Here is an 18,102-nt window from a genome sequence, read left to right on the forward strand (position 1 = left end):
ATTATTGTGAAACCCGCGAGACACAACAAAAACAGCTCTGATCACAGCGTCCTCCATCCTCCTGTTGTTAATGTTGTTCTTCTTTGTTTCTGTTGTTGAACGCCACGCACAAATGACGTCGCTGTCGACCGGCTTACGTCACTTCTTAGTACACACTCTCGGTGCGAATGCAACCCTTTAAATAGTACTGGGAAATAGTTCGCGCAAAATCGTCCCAGTACTTTAGTACTGTACATTTAGTTCTGGAACTAAAGCGTGCGAAAGGCCCTAGTATATATACAAATTTAGGGAAAACAGCCTAAACTGGATATAGGCTACAGCAGTAGGCTTAATTAAATGGCGCAACAGGCAGCTCTCTTTTAACACAGACTTTTAAGAAGGGATGGATGTTTGCTTCAAGCGATAGGCCAGGTAAGCGAAATTATATTATCTTGCTGTATGTATGTCGTTTTCTTTACGTTTTCTGACTAAAAACAACCAAAAAGCCATTTTAAAGTGGTTAAGCAAATAATAATAATAATAATTACCGGCAGGGATCCCAGACAAATACAATTAGTGTGCCTCCTCTATTTTAAAACCCATGAGCCGCCACTGCAAATAAAACAATGATTTGCACAAAAAGAATGATTAATTATCAATTGAGAATTTGTTACTGATATGGTCTTATGAAAATAATAATATGGGCTGCGAGGAAAATAATAAATAAAAAGAGTGGGGCTGCTATGAGTGCAGGCAGTCTAGGGACAGCATCCATATTTCAACCCAGTGGCATGACAACACCGGCCCTCGCGGCCAAAAATACAGACCAGCCCACCGGGAATCCTCCCGGTGCTCCCAATTAGCCAATCTGGGCCTATTTTCACGTTACCTTACGTGAACCTCACTCCACCAACGATATCAATCCACTTCAGCTATGTGTCTGCATTAGGTCAGTAACTAGTTGGCATGTCTGTTTTTTTTTTAATGTGGAGTAGTGGATCAAATTAACAAAGTAGGCTATACATTAAATCCTTTAGTTTAAATGTGCTCACATGAATAGCCTTTTTATGTTTCTGTTGTGGTTGTTTTGTTTATTCTGAGAAGAGACATATGGTCTTCTTTCCTCACCCGAATTGCTCCACAACTTGTAATATTCTAAATCAACATTTGGAGGTGATAAATGCTATATTAAGGCAATTATTATGCAGCATTTTATGCGTGTAACATTACTTCGAGCCTGTCAATCAACATTAGCGCCACCCACAGGACATCTCTGCCAAAATTTTGTCCCCATGTGTTCAGAGATTAGAATATAAAGCTTACAAAATGTTTTTCATATATTAGCGCTACGGCCCAGAATCTGCCCCACCTAACGTTTTTGTACATTTTTGGTTTTAGGTGAATCATCCTTTAAGTTGTTATATAGAGGGTTTGAACTGCGGGTGAAAATCGACCATGGCAGGTAATGCATATCAACACAATAATCAATTTGGCAGGCTATGATTCATAAATGATGTTCTAGCACTTTGCATGTCCTCGCTATTAAGTGACGTGACATGTGACGTGACATGTGGCCAAGTATGGTGACCCATACTTGGAATTAGTGCTCTGCATTTATCCCATCCAAAGTGCACACACACACCGTGAACACACACCCGGAGCAGTGGGCAGCCATTTATGCTGCGGCGCCCGGGGAGCAGTTGGGGGTTCGGTGCCTTGCTCAGTCGTGGTATTGAAGGTGGAAGAGAGCGCTGTACATTCCCTCCCCCCCCCTACAATCCCTGCCGGTACGAGTCCAACTCTCTAACCATTAGGCCTCGACAAATGAGCCTCCAACATTTGCAAACAAAACAAAAATATGTACATCTCTAAATTCATATGAACACTGGTGGCTTCATTTGCTGTCTGCATGGTTTTGAACAGCCATTTACAAAGTTTTGTGGCTTGAATAAAGTCTATGCTTCATATAGAGAAATAATAACATTGATTGCCTTTTCCTTTTCTGTCTTTGCTGTTTTGTCAAATACCTTAATTCAAAATTATTGATCCCACTTTGTTCATTCTTGAAGTGAACTTTTGCCTGTATGGTGATTAGATTCAGTTTTGGACTGCAGCCTTACAATTGAGGACATGAGTAAAGAAGTATGTGATGTCCGGATGTCTGAGACGCAGTACTTCGCTCAGCTGGATCCACTTTTTAACCTTTTCTTAAATAATTACGTATGTCCAAGACTTTTGCACAAAAGGCATCTTTACTGCTATACACACAGGTAAACTCATGGCTTTCATTGAGAAACACTAATCATCAATACTGATGTGAAGGGTATGGGAATTTTTTTCATCATGATATATTTTGGGGCATGATTGTATTTAGCATTAACATATGCCTTGGAGTGAGAATGGGCTGACTTTTTGGACTGGATTTCAAAGGAGAGGCTCTACATTGAGTTAACCTGACTCCTGTGATGAAACAGCTGATTATTTATGAATTGACAGCCTGTCCGCTACTGTTCAACATTTTTACCATTAAACATTACTTTTGAGCTACATTTGGAGTTTGCAATGGAATAAATTCTGCTCATATTAAAATATTTTTCCCCTTTATTTTGGTCTTATTATTTTATTTTATTGGTACCTGCAATGATCTAACAGATTTAACAAATATATTTAAATCTAGGATATTTCAATCAATTTATTTCTGCCATTTTTGTTTTGCCTAGTAGAATTTCTAATTCGCTGCTAACTTACAAATGTAGTAGCCAAATTGGCTGGTCAGTGACAAAGGTCATTTCAAACTAGTTATATCGGTAACTGTAGGTGTCTAATCAGAAGTAGTATTTAAATGATGGCATGGGCTGCCTATTAATTATTATTAGCCACAACCTCTCCTCAAAGTTACAATCTTTTAGTCTTGTTTAGTTTTTGTTTATTTTGTTCATTATTGGGCATATGAAGAAAATGGAGGAGGATATTGACACATTTATACAATCTTACCACAGATTCTCCAGTTTACAGTGAGGATCCTTCAGTCCATCAGAGAGCAGATTCACTCCAGATGCTCCTAGATTGTTTCCAGTTAGATCCACAGATCTCAGGTGTGAGGGGTTTGATCTCAGAGCTGAAGCCAAAGCAGCACAACCTTCATCTGTGACTCCACAATAACTCAAGCTGTACAGATTAGAGATGCATGGTGAACTCACACCAGCTGCAATTACAGAATAAATGTGTGAACTGCAAACGTGATTTATAGAGGAAGTAAAACATTCACATAAACATCATTAAAGGGGTCTTGAACTGAGAAATCTAAATTCCCTTGATCTTTTAACATTTAAGAGGTCATTGTATTTCAAAAACCTCCTGTAAGTTTCAGAACTCAAAGATTTCTCGTTAGTTTAAAAATAGCTTATATTGAAGCCAATCAGTCAAAATGGCAGGTTGTGGAATGTGCCACTTTATGACTAAGAATATGCTTTAACTTTTCAGTTTTTAAGCTGATAAAATCACAGGACAGCGTTGACCAAATTTTTTAAATTCCTGAATGTATGCGCGCGATCTGCACAAAGAAAACTAAAATAACGACTTTATTTATTTGCATGCGAGTGCATTCCTCTGCTTGTAAACAAGGCGCAGTGCATGCGTATTCTACGTCAGAACGCCGGCACCTGCGTCAGCAGCATCACACACATGCTTCGTGGTTGTGAATGGTGGTGGAGACTGATCTGGAAGAGAAGAAACTGTTGACTAAAGTCTTTATTTTTGTTTTCTTTGCGCACAAAAAGTATACTTGCAGCTTCATAACATTACGGTTGAACCACTGATGTCACGTGGACTATTTTAACAATGTCCTTACTACCTTTCTGGGCCTGGGAACGCTTCAGTTGCATTGCTGTCTATGCAGGGTCAGAAAGCTCTTGGATTTCTTTCAAAATATCTTAATTCGTGTTCCGAAGATGAACGAAGGTCTTACGGGTTTGGAACGACATGAGGGTGAGTAATTAATGACAGAATTTTCATTTTTGTGTGAACTATTCCTTTAAAATAAAAAAATTTATCAAGTTTAATCAGTGTAGTGATTGTTGTCAGTGTGACTTACTAAGCAAATCTGGATTCTTTAACCACAGGCAGCAGCTTCAGAAGAACTTCATCTGCTGTATTTTGGGCTCCAATAAAATGTTTTAGTTTAAAAACATCCATCTCCTGCTCTGATGTCAGCAACACATAAACCAGAGCTGACCACTGTGAAGAGGAGAGTTTGGTTTCTCCTATTTTTCCAGATTTCAGATAATGTTGGATCTCCTGCATCAGTGAAAGATCACCCAATTCACTCAGACAGTGGAACAGATTGATGGATCTCTCTGGAGAGCGATTGTGCCTGATCTTATGTTTGATGTACTGAACTGTTTCCTCTTTGTTGTAGGAGCAGCTTCTTGTCTGTGTCAGTAGTTCTCGTAAGAGAGTCTGATTGGACTCCAATGATAGACCCAGAAGAAAACGCAGGAAAAGATCCAGATGCCCATTCTTACTCTTTAAGGCATTATTCACAGCTCTCTGATGCAGCTCAGATATTAAATTACATTTCTTCTCATTTAAAACATTAGACAACAGACTTTTTTTTGTTTGGTCAAAGACACTGATGTTGTCATTTATAAAGGAGCGGTGTGCATATAGAGCTGCTAGATGTTCCTGGATGCTGAGATGAACAAAACCGAAGACTTTCCACTCATTCAAGCCAAACTCCTCTCTGAAGACCTGAGTGCACAATCCTGAGTACACTGATGCTTCTGTCTCATCAATGCCACACTCAATCAGGTCTTCCTCATAGAAGATCAGGTTGCCTTTTACAAGCTGCTGAAAAGCCAGTTTCCCCAGTTTGAGAATCATGTCTTCATCTTTAACTTTCTTCTCATAGTCCTTCTCATGTCTGATGTTGGTCTGAATGATCAAGAAGTGTGTGTACATTTGAGTGAGAGTCTTGGGAATCTCTCCAGTCTCTGCTTCACTCAACATCTTCTCTAGAACAGCAGCTGAGATCCAGCAGAACACTGGGATGTGGCACATGATGTGGAGGCTCCTTGATGACTTCAGGTGTGAGATGATTCTATCGGCCAGACTCTGATCACTGATTCTCTTCCTGAAGTATTCCTCCTTCTGTGGATCATTGAAGCCTCGTACCTCTGTCACTCGATGGACACACTCAGAGGGAATGAGATCAGCTGCTGCTGGTCTGGAGGTGATCCAGATGAGAGCAGAGGGAAGCAGATTCCCCATAATGAGGTTCGTCAGCAGCACGTCCACTGAGACCGATTCACTCACATCACACAACCTCACATTGCTCTGAAAATCCAGAGACAGACGACACTCGTCCAGACCATCAAAGATGAACAACACTTTATATTCACCACTGGATATTTGTTTTGTTTCAGGGAAAAAGATATGAAGAAGATCTGAAAGACTGAGTGTTTTGTTCTTCATCAAGTTGAGCTCTCTGAAAGGAAGTGGAAATATGAGCTGGATATCCTGGTTCTCTTTCTCTTCAGCCCAGTCCACAATGAACTTCTGCACAGAGACTGTTTTTCCAATGCCAGCGACTCCCTTTGTCAGCACAGTTCTGTTGGCTTTGTCTTGTCCAGGTAAAGGTCTAAAGATGTCTCTGCATTTGATTGGTGTGTCTTTTGTTGCTGCTCTCCTGGATTGTGTCTCAATCTGTCTCACCTCATGCTCATTACTGATCTCTCCACTTTCACTCTCTGCGATGTAGAGCTCTGTGTAGATCTCATTCAGGAGTGTTGGGTTTCCCTGCTTTGCCATTCCTTCATACAGACAGTGAAACTTCTTTAGCAGATTTGATTTGAATCTGGCACCAATTAAAGGTTAAACAGATTTCAGCAGAGAGTGATAGACAAAGATATTCTACTATCTATAAAGAAATGTTGTACCTCAGAATAGATTCTCCCTTATTTGTTACAAGCACTGCCATAGACCGGTCTCCTTCCATGAACTTACATCTCTGCACTTGTGGGCTTGATTTCTCCCTGTGAAATGGACTTTAATAATCATACAATAATATAATAAAATATAGTTGATATTATAGACAATTTGGGGAGTTCCAGAATATATGTACCAGCATTATGTATTGTAATCAAAATATAAAAATACTTTTAACTAGTCAGATTACTTACCTAGTGAGATTAGAGACTGTACATTGAACAATTCTAAATGTCACCTGTCCATCCAGACAGAAATGTTGTACCTCGGATCAGATGATGTGTGTCTTCCAGCAAATTTTAATGGTATATCCATAGATTCATCACTCTTCATGGACACACAGCTGGGCTCCAGTGGATTTGATCGCTCTCTCTGAAATTGACTTTAAGAGAATCGAAACAACAAAAATCATAATGGAACTGACACAAGAATAATTGATATAGTTGATATGACAACTTTATATTGTACAATGCTGAAAGTCATCAATCCATCTATCTGTCCATCCGGAGAGAAAAGTCACACCTCGGATCAGTTGATGTGTGTCTTCCAGCAAATTTTAATGGTATATCCATAGATTCGTCACTCTTCATGGACACACAGCTGGGCTCTGGTTGGTTTGATCGCTCTTTCTGGAATCGACTTTAATAGAGACAATAGAAGTCATAAAAGAATATAGAGACAAGAACAGATTATATACAGTGATATAACAGTTGATATGGGGACAGTTGTGGCCTAATGGTTAGAGTTGGACTTATAACCCAAAGATTGCGGGTTCAAGTCTCAGGTCCGGCAGGAATTGTCGGTGGGGGGAGAGAATATCCAGTGCTCTCTTCCACCCTCAATACCACGACTGAGGTGAGACCCTTGAGCAAGGCACAGAACCCCTAACTGCTCCCCGGGCGCCGCAGCAATATGGCTGCCCCCTGCTCCGGGTGTGTGTTCACAGTGTGTGTCTGCTCACTACTGTGTGTGTGCACTTGGATGGGTTAAATGCAGAGCACAAATTTCGAGTATGGGTCACCATAATTAGCCACACGTCACTTTACTCACTTAAAACAACTGTACATTGCTGAAAGTCATCCATCTATCTGTCTATCTGGAGAGAAAAGTCACACCTTGGATCAGTTGATGTGTGTCTTCCAGCAAATTTTAATGGTATATCCATAGATTCGTCACTCTTCATGGACACACAGCTGGGCTCCGGTTGGTTTGTTAGCTCCCTCTGCAATCTCCTTTAATAGAGACAATAGAAGTCATAATAGAACAGACACAAGAACAGATTATATACAGTTGATATAACTGTACATTGTACAGTGCTAAAGACAGAAATGTCACACCTCGGATCAGTTGATGTGTGTCTTCCAGCAAATTTTAATGGTATATCCATAGATTCGTCACTCTTCATGGACACACAGCTGGGCTCTGGTTGGTTTGATCGCTCCTTCTGGAACCGACTTTAATAGAGACAATAGAAGTCATAATAGAACAGACACAAGAACAGATTATATACAGTTGATATAATAACTGTACATTGTACAGTGCTGAAAGTCAACAATTCATCTATCTGTCCATCTGGAGAGAAAAGTCACACCTTGGATCAGTTGATGTGTGTCTTCCAGCAAATTTTAATGGTATATCCATAGATTCGTCACTCTTCATGGACACACAGCTGGGCTCTGGTTGGTTTGATCGCTCCTTCTGGAACCGACTTTAATAGAGACAATAGAAGTCATAAAAGAACAGACACAACAACAGATTATATACAGTTGATATAACAACTGTACATTGTACAGTGCTGAAAGTCAACAATTCATCTATCTGTCTGGTTGGTTTGATCGCTCTTTCTGCAATCTCCTTTAATAGAGACAATAGAAGTCATTAAAGAATATAGAGACAAGAACAGATTATATACAGTGATATAACAGTTGATATGCGGACAGTCGTGGCATAATGGTTAGAGTTGGACTTATAACCCGAAAGTTGCGGGTTCAAGGCTCAGGTCCGGCAGGAATTGTCGGTGGGGGGAGGGAATGACCGGCGCTCTTTCAATACCACAACTGAGGTGAGACCCTTGAGCAAGGCACTGAACCCCCAACTGCTCCCCGGGCGCTGCAGCAAAAAAGGCTGTATCATTTATTTCTGTGATCGAACCTGAATTTTCATCAGCACCATTACTCCAGTCTTGAGTGTCACATGATCTTCAGAAATCATCGTTGTGCCGCTTAATATTTTTTTGGAACCTGTGATACTTTTTTCAGGATTATTTGATGAATAGAGTTAAAAAGAACAGCGTTTATTTAAAATAGAAATCTTTTCAAACAATGTAAGTCTTTATTATCACTTTTTATCAATTTAACACATCCACACACAAAAAAAACTGACCCCACACTTTTGAACGGTAGTGTATATTGTTACAAAAAAATCTATTTTGAATAAATGCTGTTCTTTTTAATGTTTCATTCATCAAATAATCCTGAAAAAAGTATCACAGGTTTCAAAAAAATATGAAGCAGCAAAACTATAAATATAAATAATAATAAATCAGCATATTAGAATGATTTCTGAAGGATCATGTGACACTGAAAATTCAGCTTTGATCACAGCAATAATTTATATTTTGTTAAAATATTATAGTATATTAAAATAGAAAACCCTTATTTTAAATTGTAATAATATTTCACAATATTTTTTTTCTGTGTTTCTGATCAAATAAATGCAGCCATGATGAGCAGAAGAGACTTCTTTAAAAAAACATTAAAAATCTTACTGATCCCAAACTTTTGAACTGTAGTATATATATATATAGCCTATACACAAACACACACACACACACACACACACACACACACAATACAAATAAATAGTATATAAACACCTAATGTTGTTGGACAGAATAATGGTCATTATTATTAGAAACAAAGTAGAAAATGACACATCTTTACATTCCAGAGCCCTTTGAATTTATTTATATATGATTAATATATATATATATATATATATATATATATATATATATATATATATATATATATTGTTTGTATCTAGTATCTGTTATATACACAGCAGCACATTGGGAAAAAAAATTAACAGCATTTATCAAAAACATTCACAACTGGTTCATCTATTTTAAATATAATTTCAAAAATCTACATGTACAGAAAATATCTTTGATTAGGTCTTTCATGTTCTTCCTTTACTCACATTCTGTCAGCCATCGTCCACTATATTCATGTCTTTTCTAAACAACTCTTCCTTTGGTTAAAACAGTTCAAAAGAAAGTCCTGTTAGGGAAAATGTGTTTTATCTTGTGATTATCGATCATGAAACCACTGTTATGTTACCCTAACCTGAAGCAGTACTGCAGCCCACCATCTGATCTCTGAAGAGTTTCATGGGTAAAGATGGCAGCTAGATTACTGTAAAACAGCCTTCAGGTCTGCTAACAGAACTGTGCAAAGTATACGCATGCTTGCAGGTTTTAGGTCCATATATGTCTCAGATTGTGATGGATTCATCATCTAGTGTCAAAGCGAGTCAGATCCTGGAGGAAATATTAGCTGTGCCCTTTTCTTCTGCTCTTCTTTATTTGAATCATCTGCAGATAGAAAAAAAAACAGTAGGTTTTTAAAAAAAATTGGTGGTTATTGAGACCATTCTATTTGTGTAACGGTCTAACATCTGACCTGTTCTAATGTGAATCTGTGGGATGTTCTGGACACGACCTGTTGACCTCAAACCATTCATCAATACACCTGGAGGAGCAGAAGATGAGCTGATTTCCACAGACGACAGCAGGTATGTGTGTGTGTGTATGACTGTGATAGTGAATGTTTCTCAAACCCTTTGTGGTAGACACAGAGACAGGGCAGTCGAGCGATGGTGTCCCCCTGAACCATGTCATCCAGACATATCGAACACTCGCCAGAGTCCCGGGACAAAACATCATCTACAGAAAGAGAAAACATCACAACATCACTGTCAGCATCAGAGAAGCTCGGAGCAGCAGCTGATGACACACGGGGCGCTGTTACACAAAAAAAACAAGTCAGCATTAAAATAGACGGTGGAGGACAAAAACAAGTTTGTCAGTGGAGCTAATAGCTGTCCAGCAGGAAATAATCTCAGGTTTTTTGGTTATTTCAGAAATTTTTCAATAGCTTCAGCTCTGTTTGAGAGCCCAAGAGTGCATGAACAGGCCAATGATCTAATTGGACAGAAAGAGAGTGACCTGCGGTCAGTGTGTGACAGTGAAGATTATTCTTACCGTTATAATGGAGTCTGAGTTTGGAGAAACACATGAGCAAATGAACATCCATTTCATCAGAACAGACAAACTTTGAGCAGACGGGACAGTCAAATCCAGCTGAAACAAACAGAAGAGACAAAAAAATCATGCAAAACTTATATTTGTTTTTATTTATTTGTCCTATATTTATTCTGTAGGTCACTATAGAATCGCACAGCATTTAGTTCCTGTGCCTATAAAAAAAAGCAATCTTGGAAATGTTGTGATCTCGTCTGCGAGTCTATTTAATGTGCATTATCAGTTTATCACAATATGAACAATATCTAATTCGTAAAATTCATGGCACGTGGTCGTGCTGCACATGGCTGAATGATTATAAAACTGGATTTGCCAACATGTTTGTTTCATTTCAAGTAAAGTTCATTATGAATTATGATTACACAGAAATCTCTGTAGACATTCACAGGTCTGCTTGAATCAGTATAGACATACAGGAAATATAATTAATCCTTTCTTACTCCTATACAGCATATATTATGCATTTAACATCAACAAGCTGAAAGAAATCAGTGTAACAGGCTGCATATTGATCTGTGCATTAAACACCCAATTTCCACAATGCAAAAATATGCATGCAACAGAATTAGATATTAATCACAATGCATTTCTAATGTGCATAGACAGAAAAAAAACTGTACACCAAACAAAAGTACGTTTACATCAAAATGAAGTACTTTTGCACTGAGATTCACAGCAGAACCTCACTAGTTAGTTTAACATGTTTCCTGTTCATTGCACATTCATATTTAATAATAGTGAGAACTCGTTCAAAACTATCAATTTATTGACCCATCAATCACTAACTAGTTAATCAGGGCAAATGTTATCACTGAGAGAGAGTATAAATGCTTGGTTACACACACACACACCTGTTTATCAGTGTCAGTCTGTACTGACAAAACATTAACGGGAAGTAAATGATAAAACATAAAGGTAGGTCAGCTGTGTATTGATGGGAAGGGGCCTTCTGACACATGACAGCATCTCCAGACTGAATACTGACACAAACAGCTTTACAAGAAGCCAATATAAGACAGAGCCGTGTGCGTTTATGTGTTTGTGGCCCAGTGGAATCAAAGGGAACTTTATCTGACTCTCCTCTGACAGGCGGTTAAAGGTCAAAGTGAAACACGTGCTTGAGTTATGACGACAAAGTTTGCTTAAGGATCACTGCTGTCCCAATAAAAACAATCTCAAGTATGTTTAATATGGCATATATATAAGTCAGTGCACATCACATCAGACCAGGAGCCAGATTCATGACACATTAAGAATAAAATTCTTTGTAACTGATATTTTCTTATTTTCTACCATAAGAATAAAGTTAAGATTATTTTGTATTCCCAAGAACATTTAAGAAGTTTCATGTGTTTTTTTTTTCTTCTGATTGCTCTAAAATAAATTAATAAACCTAAGAATTTTAATTCCTGAAAAGGAATGTCCTTAAAACATTTAATAAATAACCTCCTAATGTTAGGAGGATCATCTCCAACTTGTCTTAAATTCCCCAAAGATGTCTAATGAATATATATGTTTTGTTTGCTAAGGATGTACATGAGTACTGACCAATGATTGAACTAGAGACCTAATTTTTCATTAAGTTTCAGTTAATAATTCATAATAATTGTCCATTTTTGGCAGTATTGATCACAAAATAACCATTTAAAATTCATGTAGCATTAAAAACAACAACAACCCCAAGTGCTGAACTCCTGTCATGGAAAATGCAACAAAAATAGTTTGCACTCTTATTATTCTGAGGTATTGCAGAGGTATTTTTCATTGAGCTGATCAAGTTTTCAAGAACTGCCATAAAATCAGATAAACACCGAGCCTCTTATGTTCTTCTTAAGAAATATTCAACCGTTTATTTATATAGCACTTTCAAAACCATAAGAATGGACCGAAGTTCTGAACACAAAAATGGCATAAAACTAAAACAATACCATAAGAGGATGAACATAGCAATGTTAAAATAACACTAAAAACACTTACAAACACACGAATAAAACACATTTCACAACAAAAGTCCATCTTAATACATATCGTTCGCTTAATCAAAAGCCAAAGCATATATTCAGACTTAATGAAAGCCAAAGCAAATAAAAAAGTTTTTAGGCCAAATGTAAAAGTGTTGAGGCATGGAGAGGATTTATAGACAGTGGCAACTCATTCCAAAAATATTCTTAAAAATATATTTGAGAACTTAAGAATTGCACTTAGAAATACCTTAAAGGGGTCATATGATGCTGCTAAAAAGAACATTATTTTGTGTATTTGGTGTAATGAAATGTGTTTATGCAGTTTAAGGTTAAAAAACCACATTATTTTCCACATACTGTACATTATTGTTTCTTCTCTATGCCCCGCCTTTCTGAAACGCGTCGAGTTTTACAAAGCTCATCGGTCTGAAAAAGCGAGGTGTGCTCTGATTGGCCAGCTATCCGGTGCGTTGTGATTGGCCGAATTCCTCAAGCGTGTGACGGAAATGTTACGTCCCTACCATACTGTGATGCCTGCGGCAACCACATGTGACGACCCCGTGCTGGACTCCACTTTGTCCACAGTGAAAGTCGATCTGGTGATCCACAGCGCAAACTTGATGTATTTCCTCAGCGACCAGCACGGATCAGTTCCAGGCATGACGAAGCAGATATCGTCCTCTTTTGGAAGACCAAACAAAGTAGTTTTGCTTTCACAACGAAACACACAGCGCCTTCACGACATGGCGACGGCGGCAACAACAATACTACAGCGAGAATAAAAGTTACGACTTCTTTCTTTGCGTGAACATTTGGGCGGCGTTATGCAAATCTTCCCACATGTGTAGGTGTGGCTGACTCTTAAATTTTATAAAGAATATCTCTTTGGATTTGAGACTTTAGTCTTTACAACTTTACAGATCTTCTTTATGCACCAAGAGCTTGTAACACTCCAAAGAGAAAGGACAAATTGAAATCGCTTTAAGATATTTCGGCTAAAATTCGGTTAATGCACATTCTGTTTGTGTTCTCTGTAACTTATATCGTCCAAATTTTCATATTTCTGAAAACACTTTAAGCTCATGATGTGAGCGGACACGGCAACAAATATTATTGAAAGAACAGACTTATCTAACTGAACACACTGCAGCAGCCACATGACACACACACGCCTCCTGCACTTTAACCTTCACACTCCAATTTGACCCAAATCATGTGCATTGACACAAAGAGCAGAATGCCCCTTCAGTCTTTGCTATCCCAGCTAGAAGTACACCATTTGTGGGTTGATTTCCATGAAAAGTATAAACACTGCGACACTTCCAACACATTATTCTATCAGTCTTTTTTTTCTGGTTGATGCTGCAACTGCAATAGAAGAAAAATGTTTTAAGGGTGCTATTCTTTTTAAAATTATTTTATAGAATTATATGTCAGACTGTGCCTCATAACATCAAACACTTGCTCAGTTAACGCAAACATAATTCATAAAAAGGATTTCAACAGGAACTATGGCTCATAAATGTCTTGCTAACAAATATGACTGACAGACGTTTTTCTCCCATGTTCACACATCTGTTACCCATCAGCAAAATGTCCCTCCTGATTCTTATCAATCTGACCAACTATCAAGGATGGTTTATTTAATACAACCTGTCATTATCTCTATAAGATCAAATCTGAAACCTCTTACCAAACCCTCTTAATGCTTGATGTTTATTGCCACTCAAAGGTCACAAAAATACAATATTGCAGTTTGACCTTCAAGTTCTCAGGCAAACTATCTGGAAAGACAGGTCTTGCATTGAAGAGACAACAAAGTATTCATTCATTAGCATTATATCACCTATTTCAACCCACATAAACACATCAGGAATGTTAAAGGACCACATTTCCATGTAGTCTTATTCCTGGATAAGGAAGTCTCTGTGTTTAGTTACCATAAAATATCCACAACAAATCAACAGTCAGTTATGATCACAGGCCATTCAGAGCATGATGTGCAGAAACACACACATTTACCAATTATAAAACCATCAATGCATAAGCCATAAAACAACACTCAATCATGCACTTGAAATCTATCCCTACATCAAAGAAAAATACAGTATAATGCACACATGACCTTATTATAATAAGCTCCTAATAATCATAACATAAGATGTCAATAGGATACATTAAGTATGATACTGTCATATAATCATATAGAACCAGTGAGGTACATTATAATAAAATCAATTTATGGACATATATGGAATTACTGGCATCATTATATAACCATACCATAATCTTATGATTTCACCAATAATCTGCATTAAATGACCTAATTAAATGACTGATACATTATAATATACCATAACACATATATGATCTTGATTATGATAAGGCCATATAATAAGATAATACATCATATAAAGTCAACACCATTCATTATTATATATTATAATGCATACAACTATGATATTGTCTTAGAAAAAGATGAATAATCATATAACACCAATAAAATAAACTGTTATACATTTATGGACTTATTGACATTATCCGAAAAACAATATATGGTCAATAATCTACATTATAATATATGATCACAACAAGTTCAAATATGTATTATTAGGTCATATTATATGATAATTCATCATTACATTTACATTTAATCATTTAGCAGACGCTTTAGAAGCAATAGAATAGAATAGAAGCAATCGGACCAAAAAGAGAGCAACAGTAAAGTACCTAATTAAATGACTGATACATTATAATATACTATAACACATACTGTATATGATCTTGATTATGATAAGGCCATATAATAAGATAATACATCATATAAAGTCAACACGATTCATTATTATACAGTGGGGAAAAAAGTATTTAGTCAGCCACCAATTGTGCAAGTTCTCCCACTTAAAAAGATGAGAGAGGCCTGTAATTTTCATCATAGGTATACCTCAACTATGAGAGACAAAATGAGCTTTAAAAATCCTACAATGTGATTTTCTGGATTTTTTTTCTTCTCATTTTGTCTCTCATAGTTGAGGTATACCTATGATGAAAATTACAGGCCTCTCTCATCTTTTTAAGTGGGAGAACTTGCACAATTGGTGGCTGACTAAATACTTTTTCCCCCACTGTATATTATAATGCATACAACTATGATATTGTCTTAGAAAAAGATGAATAATCATATAACACCAATAAAATAAACTGTTATACATTTATGGACTTATTGACATTATCCGAAAAACAATATATGGTCAATAATCTACATTATAATATATGATCACAACAAGTTCAAATATGTATTATTAGGTCATATTATATGATAATTCATCATTACATTTACATTTAATCATTTAGCAGACGCTTTAGAAGCAATAGAATAGAATAGAAGCAATCGGACCAAAAAGAGAGCAACAGTAAAGAGAGCAAGTCTCAGTTAGCAGTAGCACGGTACACATAGCAAGGTGTTTTTTAGTTTAAATAAATTACAGCAAATAGAATAGAATAGAATTGAATAGAATAAAATAGAATAGGTAAGTGCTAGTATTAATTGGTCAGGTGCTGGCAAAAAAAAAGATTTGTAAACGAGATTAATTATACTATTATAATCTATTAAATGATAATATATCACTATGATATTGTCATATAAAAAGTTGAATAACAATTTAAGGACAAAAAGCAACATTATAATACATCAATAGTGCAAGTTATACAGTTGCGATTACTTGTGATCATTCATCAAGTTCAACAAGATTCATTACAATATATTATAATGAATATTTTGCATATATTGCATACATTATAATGCGGCTATATTTTACATATTAAAAAGCTGAATAATCATATAAGGCCAACAAGCCTCATTCTAATGCGTATGGACTAATCATGAGATATGGTCAATAACCTACATTATAAATTAGCATAATACACATGTGAGCTTGTGATTACTATAAAAACATATATTCATCATATAAGGTGAACAAGATTCATTATAATGCATACGACTATGCATGATATCATATAAAAAAGTTGTATAATCAAATAAGACTAATAAGCTACATTATAATATAATATATATTATTATTGATTTATTGGCATTATATGAACATATAACCATATGGTCAATAATATATCACAATACTTGTGATAAGGTCATAAAATAAAGTTAATTCATCATGTGAGGTCAGCAAGATTCATTAAGTGATCATATATATCTCATAGTCAAATGCATTATATGGTATTAATGCGCAGGAGTTTGCCCAGCGTCTTACCGCCCAGCAGGTGAGGTGTGAGGTGTGCAGGTAAGGAGCCGATCAGCAGCGCTCTCTGCCCGTCTGGCTCATCTCTCCGGCCGCCGGTCGGGATAACGGCGCTCTGGATGAACGAACCGGGTGTCTGCGATGCATACTGGACCCGTTCGCCGATCTGTCCCGTCAAACCGCCCGCGTAATAGCGCAGAATCGCTGCTCGCCCGTCCGAGTTGGATAAATCGAAACCGGAGTAAGATCGGACCCGAACCCCCACGGACGGACTGCTCTGTTTCGGACCCATACTGTATAATGTTATCAATACTTACAAAACCTAAGAGCCTCAGACTGAACCAGATGCGACCGATGCATGCAAAATATGCACTAAACACGCAAAATTGAAAAGCGCAAACAACTTTGCACACTTCCGACAGCCGATGCGCGTAAATCCAGTCGCGCACACCGCAAACCAACTCAAACAGACGCCAAAGATCACATGAGATGCTGCTGCTGCTGCTGCTGCTTTGTGTAATGGAGCATTAGCGCTTCCTACTGAACTGGAGTGTGACGCTTCAAACGAGCAGGACACTTCGCAACATTAACGCCTTGCTGCATTGTCACTGCGCAAATATTCAATGTATTTTCATCAAACCAAATTCCAGCGTTTCATGTGATGTGCTGAAGAAGGACAGCTTATTGGTGTGTGGGGAAAACACAGGGATTGACCAGTTATGAAAACACTGCTATGAAATTAAAGGGGTCATATGATGCTGCTAAAAAGAACATTATTTTGTGTATTTGGTGTAATGAAATGTGTTTATGCGGTTTAAGGTTCAAAAAACAGATTATTTTCCACATACTGTACATTAATGTTTCTCCTCTATGCCCCGCCTTTCTGAAACGCATCGATTTTTACAAAGCTCATCGGTCTGAAAAGCGAGGTGTGCTCTGATTGGCCAGCTATCCGGTGTGTTGTGATTGGCCGAATACTTCAAGCGTGTGACGGAAATGTTACGCCCCTCACCATATTGTGATGACTGCGACGAGTAGTGATGGGAAGTTCGGATCATTTTACCGACTCGGACCTTTGAGTCTCGTTCAGCAAAATGAACATCTCTCGAGTCTTTGGGTTTTTCGAGTCGTTCGTTCATCACATGACAGACCCATAAACTTAACCAATGCAGTCTGAGCCGGAAAGAGAATTGATTAGTTTTTTTATTTATTTATTTGTAATTTTATTGAAGATAAACATTCACAAGGGATACAGTCATAGCAATAAAATACACACACCCAGAATACAAAACAATAAATACATAAAGAATAATAAAAATGAAATATAAACAGAACAAAAACAAATAAATAAAAAGTTAAACATCTTTTTTTTTTAAATAAATAAATCATAAATAAATAAAAAATAAAAATAACTTAAATGGAAAATTACACATAAAATGTCAACTTCAAAGAATACACAGGAGGTAACCCTTACAACAAAGTCAATATTTTTTCCATCAATACAGTAGTTTTAGCAGCTTTCTTATTAAGTGATGAGCAGAGAGATTAAGAAAATAATTTCAAATCAATACAAAAAATCCTAAAATTGGGCATA

At 37.0% G+C, this 18,102-nt stretch overlaps 2 protein-coding genes across 2 annotated transcripts in view; both read right to left on the reverse strand.

Annotated features, from left to right (window-relative positions):
• LOC107559752 (protein NLRC3-like) overlaps positions 1 to 9,179 on the reverse strand; it is a 26,644-nt gene extending 17,465 nt beyond the window's left edge. The window contains exons 1-9 of the mRNA XM_016243689.1: positions 9,166 to 9,179; positions 7,556 to 7,672; positions 7,302 to 7,418; positions 7,080 to 7,196; positions 6,487 to 6,603; positions 6,230 to 6,346; positions 5,916 to 6,011; positions 4,073 to 5,833; positions 2,974 to 3,147 (exon numbers count right to left, since the gene is read on the reverse strand). Coding sequence (XP_016099175.1) covers positions 2,974 to 3,147; positions 4,073 to 5,833; positions 5,916 to 6,011; positions 6,230 to 6,346; positions 6,487 to 6,603; positions 7,080 to 7,196; positions 7,302 to 7,418; positions 7,556 to 7,672; positions 9,166 to 9,179 — 2,630 coding nt within the window. The remainder of the gene's footprint in view (positions 1 to 2,973; positions 3,148 to 4,072; positions 5,834 to 5,915; positions 6,012 to 6,229; positions 6,347 to 6,486; positions 6,604 to 7,079; positions 7,197 to 7,301; positions 7,419 to 7,555; positions 7,673 to 9,165) is intronic.
• Positions 9,015 to 17,035, reverse strand: LOC107559757 (E3 ubiquitin-protein ligase ZNRF2-like). The gene is made up of 5 exons (XM_016243694.1): positions 16,521 to 17,035; positions 10,229 to 10,327; positions 9,805 to 9,910; positions 9,648 to 9,716; positions 9,015 to 9,559 (listed from the first exon to the last, which is right to left on the reverse strand). Exons 1-4 carry the CDS (start codon positions 16,798 to 16,800, stop codon positions 9,653 to 9,655), a joined length of 549 nt encoding a protein of 182 aa, XP_016099180.1. The 5' UTR covers positions 16,801 to 17,035; the 3' UTR covers positions 9,015 to 9,559; positions 9,648 to 9,652.
• Positions 17,036 to 18,102: the final 1,067 nt, after the last annotated feature.

This window comes from Sinocyclocheilus grahami, unplaced genomic scaffold, assembly GCF_001515645.1.
Source record: "Sinocyclocheilus grahami isolate Dianchi unplaced genomic scaffold, SAMN03320097.WGS_v1.1 scaffold697.1, whole genome shotgun sequence".
NCBI classification, from domain to species: domain Eukaryota; kingdom Metazoa; phylum Chordata; class Actinopteri; order Cypriniformes; family Cyprinidae; genus Sinocyclocheilus; species Sinocyclocheilus grahami.

Bases quoted from the DNA above. Each gene is read 5' to 3' on its own strand.
- LOC107559757 (XM_016243694.1), bottom strand. From the start codon at position 16,800: ATGGGTCCGAAACAGAGCAGTCCGTCCGTGGGGGTTCGGGTCCGATCT. The intron at 9,911-10,228 runs GTAAGAATAATC...CTCTTTCTGTAG, and splicing joins ACTCAGACTCCATTATAACG to ATGATGTTTTGTCCCGGGAC. The intron at 9,717-9,804 runs GTTTGAGAAACA...CTGCTCCTCCAG, and splicing joins CTCTGTGTCTACCACAAAGG to GTGTATTGATGAATGGTTTG.